The following is a 14,986-nucleotide window of genomic DNA, read 5'->3' as shown; positions in this document are numbered from 1 at the left end:
TGTTGTGTCTCGCCGAACGACAGGAGTATTTGCGGGTCATGGGGTTAAGTGAACGCCATAAATCAGTTACTCCTGTTGATTTCGACCAATCTTTTAATGCTTTAGATGAATTCTTTTGTTCGCTGGAGAAGGAAAGGTAAGTTTTGTCCATCCTTGGGTTCCAAATGGCATTAAAATCCGCACCTATTATATATGAGTACTCGGGATGGTTTAACATTTCTCCTGTTAGTGAAGTGAAGAACCCCACTTCGTACAAATTCGGGGCATATACCGCTGCCAATGCAATTTTCCTGTTATTGTGTATAATCCTAGCTATAGTTATGCGCCCCTCAGCATCCGACCATACCCCTTTCAATTCGATATTTAATTTGCGTCTGACGACTATGGCTACCCCTCTAGTTCTCGTAGCAAAAGAGTGACCAATATTATGGTATATGTTATCCGCTAACGTATTTATGTCTCCCTCTAAAATGTGCGTTTCGCTTAATAGTGCCACGTCCACATGTTCTTTTTTCATCAGTGTAAGCACGCTTTTGCGCTTGTGTTGTTTGTTTATCCCACCGGTGTTCCATACCATTATATTCAAACTAGCCATAGTCTATGCATGTTTTCGTGTAGTTTTTGGTAATGTTTCTGGAGTATGAAGCTACAATAGATGCACATCCAATTAATGAGGTCCCGTTGAGAGCTGAGCTTAAAAACATATATATATACAAATAAAAATCCCCTATTTTCCCCTCTCCCAGAAAGTCGAACATGCCTGTGTTCCAAGAACACATCCTCCGCGATTGACTTTCTCCCATGGTCCACCGGATTGCCCAACCTGAGCATTGTAATCCTAATTTTCCTATGCTCATTGCCATAGGATCTAACATTTCCATTCTATTGCAATAGAATGTCGCTTTTGGTCTTGCACCTTCCCTTACTGTAATGAAGTATTGTGATAAATAACCTAAAGATAAAAATAAAAAATAAAATAAAAAGAGAATAAACCTTTATCGACATATTCCTTTGAACCCTCCACCAACGTGTGGGGAAAAAAAAAGGAAAAGATTGTAGATCAATATTGAAACCTTAATGTGAAGAACATTGGAAAAGAATAATGTAAGTTACAATATATTTAAAAAATATATAGTAATATTGACACCTTAATGTGAAGAACATTGTAAAAGAACAATGTAAGTTAAATTATATTTAAAAAATATAGAGTAATGAGAAGAAAAAATTTAATAAAATAAAAATCAATGTAAAGATATAGATAAGGAATAAGAGATAAATAATTATCAACGTGGAGAAGCCACTAGAACCGATTTAACTGATTAGATAAGATAGAAAAGCAGCGCCTTTTAGCGCTTCAATGTGCCTTTAATGGAGTGATTACTTAAATTGTTAGAATAACCTTGCTGTGCTCATACGTTTATGTGTGGATAATTTTAAAGTATTATTATTAAGGGCTGATTGCACTTCATTTAATTTATTATCTGCTATGTGTATGCACACCGAATGTTATTGTTAAAGTTGTATGCTTCGTTGTCATGGTGCCTTATATTCTAGAAGGTTGTAGAATATACTAGTGCCTAGACTATTTTACATTCCAGAATGATCTAAGAGACCCAGGGCATTTGAGCGATAAACCCAGAATATTCCAGATAGATCTTTTTGCATTGATATTTATTTGTCCCCTCAGAGACCAGAGACTGAAATTATAATGTATTATGAATCGTATTCTACACAGTACACTTTGTTATAGACGACTTGCATATCGTTTGCTACTTTGATGAACACAGCAATGTCATTCCAACACTGGTGGAATGACCTCATTGATGAACACAATAAAGTCATTCCCACACTGGTATATATTTAGAGAGAGGCTTAACTGATTCCGGCATTTCCGTCATGCTTTGGGTTATTTGCTGCATTTTGAATCAGGAAATCCTCAGCATCAAAGGGTGTAAATGGACCTGACCTGCGGCCGTTATTGTCCAAGAATGATAACAGCGCCGGATATGCTAGCCTTGGCTTGTGGCCGGCTATGTACAGCTTTTGCATCACAACTTTGTATGGTTGACGTTGGATGATGGCCTCTCTGCTCAAATCTTCGTAGATAAATATTGGTTTATCACCATACTTCAGCTTCCCACGTTGGTTGCGAGCATATTTGATGATTTCATCCCTTGTTGTAGTTTTCCGCAGAGTGACAATGATGACTCTCGGCCCGTTGATATTTTGCCCCTGAGAACCAATTCTGTAAACTTGTTCCACTTCTGGCACTTTGTTTGGATCGGAGTTTTCCAAAATCGTTGATAACTCTTTTGGAAAGTTGATGTCATCGCAGTTCACTGATTCATCAAGCCCCACTATGCGGATGTTATTCCGCCTGTGGTAACGATGGGTTTCTAGTTGCCTCTCCATCACTTCGTTTTTAAGCAATTTTATTTCCCTCCGGTATTCATCTTTAACTTTTTCCATCTCTTCTCCCATCTCTGTCATGATACCTTCGTTCGCCTTGACTGCTTTTGTGTTTTCTGTCACCGAAATCTCCACTGTCGTGATTCGCTCTGACTGTGCATCGAACGCTTTCTTGACTTCTTCTAATTTCTCATCGATGTGATCGAATTTAGCCTCGATGCGATCGAATTTAGCCTCGACGTTTGCCTCGAGCGCCTTGATGTGTGTAATCTGCAGGTTAGACTGTTCTACCATCTGTTCTTTCATCAGGTTAGACTGTTCTACCATCTGTTCTTTCATCAGGTTAGACTGTTCTAACTGTTCTTTCATCAGGTTAGACTGTTCCACCATCAGGTTAGACAGTGTGTTGAAATCGGGTGGATTTCTGCTTTCTTCAGTTGACGGCATATGGTAGATAGATGCAGTGACGTTGGAATCCATAAATCTGGCTGCTCTCCCTCTCACGGAGCTTGAATCTGTACCTTCTTTTATGTTGGTCTCTATTGACTCTCTTTCGGGGACCGTAATCGATGATCCCGGTACGTTGTCCTCTTCCTTCTCCTCCTCGGAGCTTGTCGCCGTCGGCTCAGAACCAGCGACGGTTAGGACGCGTCTATCTCGTTTTTTTACGTCCTGCGCCGTTGAAGTTGCCGTAGTTATTTTCTCTGCCTTCTTTCCACCTTTAACCATATTGTCTTTTGATATGGTTAGTAGAGGGTCTTAACAATACATACGATGTGGTCTATTCTCTTTCTTTACTGTCCAAATAATGTTTTTAAACGAAATTAGCGTTAGTGGGAGCGGAGCAATTGCAAAATGCGTGTGCTACATGTTGTAGCGTAACCGGAAGTCCATATACTTTTATTCTATTGTCACCATGTATGCATACAGTGGTGCAGTCGTAATATGGGCCAAGGCCAAACGCCACGTGCAACCCCCCACCTACAGGGCTTGTATTTGGTTGTCGGTATCCTATTATTATGCAAAGTCTAGGTGCCGGCGGCCGGGGTATATGGCGCGACAAGTCATTTTTGTGTGGCCGGCCGGCACTTATCACCTAGACTTTGCATAATAATAGGATGCGCGTACTTCTGCCTCAGTGACGAAGCCCAAACGTCGTTTGACCGTGTATGCCCAGCACTGCACCCCTGTATGCATATATATGACCACTACATGTATTTATTGCTCCAATCCACCCACTACAAACATGGGAACTCTATAACCCCTGCCCCCATCTCCCCATCTCTCTGAGTGGTCATCTCGTAGTGTTGACCAAGGTGGTGGATATCTCGGTGTGATGGCCAAGATTGCAGTGACTGTTCTACCCCCACATTGGTTATGTGCACTGTAGAAGCCAAAACCGTTATGTTGGAAATAGTATTATTTATGGTAACAGTGTTATTTATGTTTCGAACACTAGGGGCACACCACCTCTTAATAAATGTGCTCTGTAATCAGAGCAACGTGTGCACCTGCTAGGAGACACATTTTCCTATCTGATTTACAGAACTGAGTCACTGAACTGAACTGATTTACTGAGTCACTGAGTTGCGGAGTTGTGAAGCCACGGAGCAATAGAGACCAAAAACTGTTATGTTTAATCATCATTTTTCTTTTGGACAATAAACCCTGCAAACTACATCAGCTGCAGCCTGGACACTCAACTTTGTCAAACTCCACAACCTTTGGTTACCGAGTAGAAAACATTTAAGTAGGTGCATCGTGACGCTTGTCAAAACATTCAGGGAATGACAAGCGGCCACTACATGCACCATTGAGGTCATGGATCAGCTTCATACCGTCTTCTGTCCGACCTACAACGTCTCTAAACCATGCCTGTTCTAGTTCTTTGCTGGGTTAAGTACTTCTATTCTATTCACATATATGCTTACAACATGTATCTATTCTATTCACATAATATGCTTACTACATGTATCTATTCCTATGTCCGCCCATCACAAACACGCAAACTGTCTAACGCCTGTCCCCGTCTCCCTGTGAGTGGATGTCTTGTGGTGATGACCGGAGTGGTGGACGTCCCGTGATGATGACCGGGAGGATGCGATCCTCTCTACGCCGCCCGCATACCTCAAATGGATCCGTCATCAGCTCTATAGATTTTTTTTAAATATGTTTTTTCGGCATTTTACAGCTTTATTGTGGATAGGACAGGCAGAGAGGAAAGTTGGGTGAAGGGATGGGGAGGACGTGCAGCATAGGTCCTGGGCCGGATTCTAAACCCGGACGCTGCGATTACACTGCGAGCACAGCTACGCGGTGCGCCACCGTGGCGCCCCATCAGCTCTATTTTCAATCTTTCAAAATGTTCGTATGTACCCCAGTTCTATTGCATGTACTTATTTGTGTTTCATTACATGCTTACCAACTGTTTCACCTGTTTTATAGCAACACTACTATCACCGACATCTTGAACGGCCCTTCTAAGGTTTCTCCCCTCCACATTGCCTGTGGTGCTTTTTTCCTATTGCTAGGTTTTTAGTGAGTTTTTCCTTACCTTCGCGTGGGGTATGTCTGGGAGTGTTGCATTAATTTATTTTACATTTTACTTTGGATTTCATGGTGTTTTGTTTTGTTCTTATATTTATTGTGATGTTTCTTCTTGACTTGTTTAAAGAATACGTGTCCGGCCCATGGGGACATGGACGTGTGTTGTCGTGCTTTACAAATACATTTGATTTGATTTGACTTGATTTACCTTCCCGGGCGTCAGTTTCACCCAGAGCTCGTTCTCCGGCCTCCTCAGTTCCTCCGTCAGCTGTCGGTGAGCAACATACCATCGCTGCACCACGTCGTGAGGGACGGTGTTTATGACTGAGCGGTCATAGTTGTTGTATCTGTGGAATATGGTATAATTTAAACCTCTCAAAACGTTGTCATAGTTGTTGTATCTGTGGAATATGGTATAATTTAAACCTCTCAAAACGTTGTCATAGTTGTTGTATCTGTGGAATATGGTGTAATTTAAACCTCTCAAACGTTGTCATAGTTGTTGTATCTGTGGAATATGGTATAATTTAAACCTCTCAAAACGTTGTCATAGTTGTTGTATCTGTGGAATATGGTATAATTTAAACCTCTCAAAACGTTGTCATAGTTGTTGTATCTGTGGAATATGGTATAATTTAAACCTCTCAAAACGTTGTCATAGTTGTTGTATCTGTGGAATATGGTATAATTTAAACCTCTCAAAACGTTGTCATAGTTGTTGTATCTGTGGAATATGGTATAATTTAAACCTCCCAAACGTTGTCATAGTTGTTGTATCTGTGGAATATGGTGTAATTTAAACCTCAAAGAGTTGTCATAGTTGTTGTATCTGTGGAATATGGTATAATTTAAACCTCCCAAACGTTGTCATAGTTGTTGTATCTGTGGAATATGGTATAATTTAAACCTCAAAGAGTTGTCATAGTTGTTGTATCTGTGGAATATGGTATAATTTAAACCTCTCAAAATGTTGTCATAGTTGTTGTATCTGTGGAATATGGTATAATTTAAACCTCTCAAACGTTGTCATAGTTGTATCTGTGGAATATGGTATAATTTAAACCTCTCAAACGTTGTCATAGTTGTATCTGTGGAATATGGTATAATTTAAACCTCTCAAACGTTGTTATAGTTGTATCTGTGGAATATGGTATAATTTAAACCTCTTGCAACGTTGTCTTGTCTTTCTTAGGCTATAGCACACACCGTCATAATTCTTCTTTGTCTGTTTACATCTGTTTGTGTGCATACAGTAAAAGGTTAAAGGTGCTATAGATAACATTTAGCCACTAGAGCAGCAGCATGTCATGTAGCCAATCAGGTGCGTTCCATGTGGGGAAGTAGGGAGGGGATACATGCAACGCAACATGTAAACAACAACATTCATTTAGAGCTGCAAATTTTTTTGTATTATTACATAGAAACATTATCTATAGCACCTTTAACTAATACACTGAAATATCAATAAAAACCAGTAATATTACAGAAAAAAAAAGAAAGAAGAATCAAACTGGTCCATCAAGAAGCTGTTCTCAAGGCTGCTCAGATCAACATTTAGTCAATAATTATTAGGGTCCAGCTACACTACAGCCATTGGGTGTCAAACGTTGCCATCGGCCAGCGAAGCGATGCTTCCTTTGCTGAAAGCTGCTCCGCCACCTGCATTGTGCCGACGGCTACGTACAGGTCAGTTTCTCCATGGCCGACACGTGACTCTGCCCTTCAACACGCTGCCCGGGAGGAGCGGGAATCCAACCAGGAACCTTCTGATTACCACTAGACGACCGCTCTACCTCCTGATCGCCATGCACGCAACGTGGTAAACAACAATATTCATTTTGGACCTGCAAACTTTTTTTAAGTTATAAATTCATTAATGAATCATTTCAGAAAGTTAACTTGTTTTTGGGATCGTTATTTCGTTTATTCGCTATATCTATTCATAATTCATGTCTGCAGCCTCTGTATACCCTGGTGAATGTGTCTGAGCTGGCAGACGGTCAACACCGCCCTCTACTGCCTTGCAGAGCTATTACATCCCATTGTAAATGGGCTGGTGTGTTTTATGAGCCGATCTGAGCCATGCAGGCGGGGTTTAAATACTCAGGCGAGCCAGGGGCTTACACGGACGCCATGGAATATTAACCCCCGCCCGTCCGTGTGTAACGCTCGGTAATGTCGGGGACATGATCGCTGTGGATAACTGGAATGGCGATCAGATAATTGGATTCTTTTTTTTGCATTAAATCAGACAAGGTAAGGACTCTATATATGAAACCTTGCATTGATCTGATATTTATTTCTACCGCGACCAAAGCTATCTGTGTGTAGGTGTATGTGCTTATTACCGTTGACTGCGGTGGGAAGGGGGGGGGCGAGCGCCCCGCTACGATGGCCATTTCATGTATGCACGACGAGATATAATAATGATAATCTAGCGTTGATTTCAGGATGATATGATAATCAGCCGAAAAATTACAACGTGATGACTGGATTACACTAAAATGCCTTTTTCTCGTCTTTTTCCTGGAATTGCTCAAAAGCACCCAAACATACTCTATTTAAAACGGTATAAAACGGAAATGTACAGATGAAAAAACAATCTGTTTTGGGCATGTTAACTGGAAGAAACTCACTGACAGTCGATGGCGTTATTAGACCCATAGATATAATATAAGATATATTTTAAGCACTCGCAAATGTCGCAGTCTAAAACTATATCCATTGAATAAAGACCTGGCGATGAAGGGGGATCAGCGCCCCCTGCTGCTGGCGGTCAATGTGTTAAAAGAAAGAAAGAAAAAAAAAGATTTTATTTGACTGATTGTAGCCTAAATATGCTAAGAATAAATTGCCCATAAACTGTCTTGTTTTGTAAGCTCGTCGAGTCGTCGCTGTAAATGAGGGAAACCTCATTCTCATAAAATAAAGGTTTGAAATTAAATAAAATGTTGCACTACAACAAGAAAACGCTGTCATACCGGATCATATAGACTTCGTTGTCCCTGGGGAAGACGTTGAGAAAGTTGTACGTGTTTTAATTGATTTGTTATCCCTGCTTTCTGCGCCGTCTTGTTGTCTTATTGTTGTGATTTTATATGCTTTTATTTGCTCATTTCTCGACGTGACTGTAAATGCAAGAAACCTCCGTTGCCTTTCAAGTTTAAATAAAGGTTTGAAATTAAATGAACTCCGGTTTTGTTATGTTAATAAAACTGTATTCCTCTGAAGGTCCTTTGCCTCCGACGGCTTAGACCACAGCCCGAGGACATAAATTAACCCATGGCCTCACGAACACAAGCAGAAAGATTTGGAAGAAAATGTAAATGTAAGGGGGTAGGGATCAATAAGCCTAGCTTCCCTCTACTCCTTTTTTGAACATGACAACTAACTAACTACATTGCTCTTGACTTTTTTTTGTTTATAATTTATTTTTCATTATGATTGTTCTGTTTGACGGAGCTTTATATTGGTATTTTTTAAATTTTTTATTTTTTTTTAATGTTTTTAAATTTGTTGTTATGATTGTTTGGTTTGACGGAACAAGATACCCTGATTTGTTTGGAGGAAATGGAGAATTACATGTTCAAAAATAAACTTTTCATTCATTCATTCATTCATTTGTTTGGAGGAACGTGGAGAATACATTCATTCATGTCGCACTACAGCCAGAAAACGCAGTGGTCGTACCGGATCATGTAGACCTCGTTGTTCCATGGGTAGACGTCGAGCAGGGGCCCGATGCCCACCATGTGGTTGCGGTGCTCGCCCGTGTTCTCGATGTACTCGTGCCTGACGGGAACGCTGGCCAGCAGCTCAAAGTTCTCGGGCGTCTCCCGGAGCACCTTGTCCGCGGCGTAGAATCCGTCCACGAGCAGAGTGCGCCCCCCGGTGCCCTCGTGCTTCAAGCAGTGGAACACCTGGATCCTGCAAGGCCAACCACGGGGATGGAATTAACCCTTTCACCACCACACTACAGATGTTTAGTATGGTAGTGAAAGGGTTAACCCGTTGTCGTATGGCAATGAAAGGGTTAACCTTCTGTAGTGACGCAGTGAAAGGGTTAACCTTATGTAGTGTGGTAGTGAAAGGGTTAACCTTCTGTAGTGTGGTAGTGAAAGGGTTAGATAGATACAAGAAGATAGATACCAGTTTCCTCTCTGTGCGTTCAGTAGAAAGCTATCTGGCTGCATGTTAGCCTAGCTTAGCACAATGAATGGAAGCGGACATGGCCGGTTAGCCTTCAGGAGAGGTGTTAGTTGGACAATGCCTAGGCTAACCGGTCATGTCCGCTTCCATTCATTGTGCTAAGCTAGGCTAACGTGCAGCCAGCTTTCTACAGAGAGGAAACTGGTATCTACTTATTTCTCTCTGGAGAAGACGGTAAGCTAATTTCCCAAAATGTTGGCGTGTTCCTTTAAGTTGCAGGAACTTACAGCAAACGTCTTTCTTAATTGCATTTTCTTTTGCCTCGCAGATGGTCAATGAAGTCAATACCTACCCACATGGCTCCTGGAAGTAGGAGGTGTCCGTGTGGCGGTCCAGGGCCAGCTTGGTGTAGGCCGTGTCGTCTCTCGAGTAGTCTGAGGTGAAGCTCCACATCCTACCATAGGTAGTCTCCCTGGAACATATACAGGCTAATGAACACACCAAGTCCCAGACTGATTAGCACTGCTGGAAACCAATGCTTTATTTTGTAATATGCACAGAAAATACACACTGCATATCTGAAAGAGTTCAGGTTTCCTTTGATGTTTCACAGCCAATTCTATCCTTTTTTGTGAAGCTCAGCCAAACTGTTGAGCGTTTGCTGCCGTCAGCCACGATGCAACAGAAAAGTAAACAAAAAAGTAAACAAAAAGTCTCGGTTCTTGGGAAATTGACACTGACCCCTTGATACTGCACCCTCAATGAGGTGCTTCACATGGAAAACTCACATTTCACAGATTTGTCTTTTAAATCAACAAATGGATTAGTGGACATAGTCCTCGACCTCGAGTATTAGTCCAGTATTAGTCTAAAAATGTATTTAGGCCATCGAACGAACTTCCATCTCGGCCGCTTTTTTTGCACACCTTTATTTACCTGACGAGGCTGAGCCTCTGGGTGTCTCCGTGGTAAACGGTGCATTTATAGAACTATTTTATCCAAATCGCTTTACAATCGGCGGAGGCGCCCATGCAAGGTGCCAAGGTGTCTTTAGACCAGGTATACCGCCTAAGCCACTGTCTCTAAACCGCTCAACCTCCTAGTCACTGTCTCTAGACCAGCTCTACCTCCTGAGCCACTGTATCTAGACCGCTCTACCTCCTGAGCCACTGTCTCTAGACCAGCTCTATCTCCTGAGCCACTGTCTCTAGACCAGCTCTACCTCCTGAGCCACTGTCTCTAGACCAGCTCTACCTCCTGAGCCACTGTCTCTAGACCAGCTCTACCTCCTGAGCCACTGTCTCTAGACCGCTCTACCTCCCGAGATCTGTCTTTAGACCAGCTCTATCTCCTGAGCCTGTCTTTAGACCAGCTCTACCTCCTGAGCCAGTCTCTAGACCAGCTCTACCTCCTGAGCCACTGTCTCTAGACCAGCTCTATCTCCTGAGCCACTGTCTCTAGACCAGCTCTACCTCCTGAGCCACTGTCTCTAGACCAGCTCTACCTCCTGAGCCACTGTCTCTAGACCGCTCTACCTCCTGAGCCACTGTCTCTAGACCGCTCTACCTCCTGAGCCACTGTATCTAGACCGCTCTACCTCCTGAGCCACTGTCTCTAGACCGCTCTACCTCCTGAGCCACTGTCTCTAGACCGCTCTACCTCCTGAGCCACTGTCTCTAGACCGCTCTACCTCCTGAGCCACTGTCTCTAGACCGCTCTACCTCCTGAGCCACTGTCTCTAGACCAGCTCTACCTCCTGAGCCACTGGTGAAGAGCCATGGCCTCGACTGACAGTTCATTTACCTGATGAGGCTGACCCTCTGGGTGACGGTCTCCATGGTGACAGTTAATTTACCTGATGAGGCTGACCCTCTGGGTGACGGCCTCAGTGGCCTCGACCGTGGCCGGGACGCCGTCGACGAAGGCCACCCCGTAGAGCACGTAGTTCCGGAGGAAGCTCTTCACTTCGTCGTCGCAGCTCATGAACTTGTCCCAGCGGGCGGAGGGAACCCGGGCGTCTGTGTAGATGTGGGAGTTCCAGAGGACACGCGGCTGCACGGTGCTGCCCTTCCGGCCCTCGTAGCTGTTCTGGGCCAACCAGCTCAGGGCGTACTGGGTCACATGGCCGTCGGGCCCTGGCGGACGCAGATGGACACACAAAGTCTTACACAAAGTGCACCGCCTGTGAGCCGCCACTAGGGGGCGGAGAGGCTAAGTGTGAGTGAGTGAATGACTGAGTGAGGGAGTCAGAGGTGCTTCGTAACTACGAATTTTAAGGGTTAAACCATAAGGGATGGGCATCGATTTTCGTCACTAAATTATAAATAAATTATTTTATGCAAATATTGTTTTGTCAAAAAAAATATATTTCCCCTTGTTTTTACTGGCACCTACACTGTGTAGTGTATTGAGATGGGACCCTATTAACCCTTTGGGTGCCATTAACGTAGAACTACGTTTCTGTCGCCCGACGGTTGAGTGCCGGATCTACGTTTTTCTCATGGTATTTTTTATTCGCTATTGCCATTCATAATTCAGCGGGGCACCTTGTGCATGCTGTTCTGAGTGTGTCTGAGCTGGCAGACGGTCTTATACCGCCCTCTAACGCCTTCGGCCGCTATTGCACTCCATTAGAAACGTTGTAGTAATTTTCTCTACCAAGCTGCGGCGTGGAGGTGGGTCCTAAACACTCCGGCAAAACACGCGCTTGTAGGGATGGCTTGGACAACTGACCCCGCCCGCCCGTTCATGTGCAATGCCCAATAACGTCGGAGACAGAATCGCCGTGGATAACTGGAATGGCGATCCGATAATTGGATTATTTTTTTTGCATTACATCAGAGACCAGGTAAGGACTCTATATATCCAATCTTGCGTTGATCTGATATTTTTTTCTACCACGATTGAAGCTGTCTGTGTGCTGTGTGTGGCTGTTTACCGTTGGGTGCAGGAGGGGGGGGGGGGCGCCGCGCTCCAGGGCCCATTTCATGTATGCACGAGGAGACATAATAATGATAATCTAGCGTTGATTTCAGGAAGATTCGATAATCAGGCGAAAAATTACAACATGTTTAGTGGATTCCACTAAAACGCTATTTTCGCGTATTTTTCCTGGAATTACTCAGAAGCACCCAAACTAGGGATGTCCCGATCGCATTTTTTTGCTCCCGATCCGATCCCGATCATGTAATTTTGAGTATCTGCAGATACCGATCCTATATAAAATATAGGTTTAGCTCTACAAACAAGGTGCGCGTTTACATGGGGTTAATGGACGGCAAGGCCAGATGCACTTCCCGGAAGGGGCGTGGCACTCAATGTGTTAACTGTTACACCGCTGAACAGCATCTTTTATTGGTGATCAGAATGGAATAGTAATTTTGTGAGTTTTGCCCATCCCTAGTAACCATACACACATTTTCAGATTTAATAAACATTTTAAAATGTTGAGGTCACGATTTGATTGAATTGTTGATTTTTTACCAGTCGCTAACCTAATCTTTTCACAACCCCACAAAATGATCTTGCGACCCCCTTGAGGTCCAGAGCCACTGGTTTAGACAACGGTATTGAACATCATTTTATTTTCAATTCTGTATTGGAATATTTTTACCCCTAAATATATATTTCAAGAGGAATGAAATATACGTACGCCAGATCCTTTTCTTTCACATTGAGCCTCTGCACACGCTCTCACGCCACGCCTCCTATTTCCTACGCACAGAAAAAGAAAGAAAAAAAATGTAAGAAATTGATGTAAAAAAGAAATTGACGTAAAAAAAGAATTTGCGGAAAAACCAAACGCTGGAAAAACAATTGCAGTAAAATCATTTAAATAAAGATTGCAGCATCGCCAGAGTCCAGAGAGCATGCCCGTTTGGTGCCCATGTGGCCGTTTGGAGAAGTGCTGCTTGCTTGTATGGCTGCTAGCAGCGTTCTTGAGAACCCCTTGTCCGATCTACTTCACACTTGACACAGCACTCCCTTGGGTCCTCAGCAACACACCCGCCAAAAATAAAGTTAATTGCTGTAGCGCCACCATCTGACCAAATTACACCAAATCCGACACTAAACTCCCAGCAATACACCCACTGAGTGTGAAGCCGATTAGATGAACGGTTCTGGAGATACGCAAATTACAGACACACGCGCACACAGAGATTCCTTCCTTTATAGTTAGAAACTGCAGCAGGCTAAAACTGAAACAGCCCATTACTGTTTTAAGCCCACCCACCTAAAATACCATTTTCCTGATTTTGGGGCAATTTTGAGATTTTTGTATAATGTTGCCCCTTTACATGTCTTCTTTCAAACTAGTGACAAGACAACTTAAAAAAAAACACATTTAGTTGCTTATTTTGCTTGCATCTATAAATGTGCACATATCGAATGGGGAAGTGCCTCATTTGCATATATAAACATAAAATTCAGAAAACTTGCATAAATTTTTTCTTAGTTTATATGTACATAACAAACTGGGAAGGTTTCATAGTGATATCTATTCAAATATGTTTCTTGCCTATTAGGGGGTACAGTAATCGGTTGTGTTGTTTGTTACTACACTGTTACTACTACTACATCATTATTATTATGTTATTAAGTTATCAGGCATGTGTTTAGGTTGTCTATTACTAATGGTTTGATTGGGTGTTGTGTTTGTAAATAGCGGTTTCAAATAAAAATGTATGGCATTTTACAATACAGAACTTTGAAGGTGTTTTCCCAAAGGGTAGACATGTACTATTTCCCTAGCATCTACACACACCAAACTTTCCACCTTTATTCATATCTATATCATGCTTCTTTGTGCCAAATGGTTTGTTGATATGTCATACATAGCCTGATTTACAGACAATACAAAACTTTAAAGGTGTTTTTCTCAAAACGAGATTGTATGAGTTTGTATTACACATAAAACAAAATAATCTAAATTTTTCTAGTACCTCCACACACCAAACTGGCCACATTTCCTCCTATCCATATACCACAACTTTTTGTTAGAGGATTTTTTGATATATCACTCATCCAGATTTTTTGAAAATGTTATACAAAAAATGTATCCAAAAAATATGACTAGGGGGTCATAAAAGGTCATAAATTCCTGTTCGGGTGGCATATAAAAAAATCCTCTAGCAAAAAGTTTGGTTTTTAATGTAGTAACATGAAAACCCATGAGAAAATATCTATATATCATAAATTTTTTCAAAATTTTTTTTGGGGTAACATGCAAAAAGGGGCCATTTTGAATAGACCACGCCCCTTTTTGGGTAATAAAATTATGCGACCAAAAAAATTGTAATAAATTTTTTTTCTTTTTTTGACTATTCTAAACAATTAAGATGTTTGCAAATGATTTCATCCTTTATTTATTTTTTCCCCTATCTAGGGGGGTGGTCTCCCCTTAACTCATTCCCTGCCACCACTTTGATCATCTTATACCATTCTTGCCAGTACTGTAAGTCTATGGAGATGTTCACCTTCTTTGCAGGGCTATAACTTTTTAAATTGTATTGCTAAATTGACATTACTATGGCCCATTCAACATCGATTATATATCGTTCAGGATGTAGGAACGTTTTACTTTTTCATTCACACATTCATACGAAAATACCGTCTAGAGTATAAATGTTTTTATCGTTTTCTGCAGTATTTCCTAGAACGTGAGATATAGACATAAATGCATATATTAGATTATCAAATGCCGTTTGATACCGATCAACGTTATATTAAAAATGTCAACTGTACATGGTCCTAAACGTTATGACTGATCATCCGCCGGTGAACGGAGGGGGGGGGGTAGTTTATAATTCTGTGACCGACGTTAAATGATTTATGTAGTATGGGTGATATATAGATCAGAGCAGTTTGTATCGAAAATGAT

General features: G+C 42.0%; 1 protein-coding gene across 1 annotated transcript in view; it reads right to left on the bottom strand.

Moving 5' to 3' along the window:
• tmlhe (trimethyllysine hydroxylase, epsilon) overlaps nt 1–14,986 on the bottom strand; it is a 32,391-nt gene that overhangs the window by 5,409 nt on the left and 11,996 nt on the right. The window contains exons 3-6 of the mRNA XM_084320881.1: nt 10,961–11,240; nt 9,458–9,577; nt 8,647–8,883; nt 5,165–5,303 (exon numbers count right to left, since the gene is read on the bottom strand). Of these exons, the coding sequence (XP_084177007.1) occupies nt 5,165–5,303; nt 8,647–8,883; nt 9,458–9,577; nt 10,961–11,240 (776 nt within the window). The remainder of the gene's footprint in view (nt 1–5,164; nt 5,304–8,646; nt 8,884–9,457; nt 9,578–10,960; nt 11,241–14,986) is intronic.

Source organism: Notolepis coatsorum, assembly GCF_963971535.1.
Source record: "Notolepis coatsorum genome assembly, chromosome: 8".
In the NCBI taxonomy this organism is placed as follows: domain Eukaryota; kingdom Metazoa; phylum Chordata; class Actinopteri; order Aulopiformes; family Paralepididae; genus Notolepis; species Notolepis coatsorum.
Note: the sequence above shows the minus strand (reverse complement) of the source record. Positions and strands in the feature narration are given on the sequence as shown.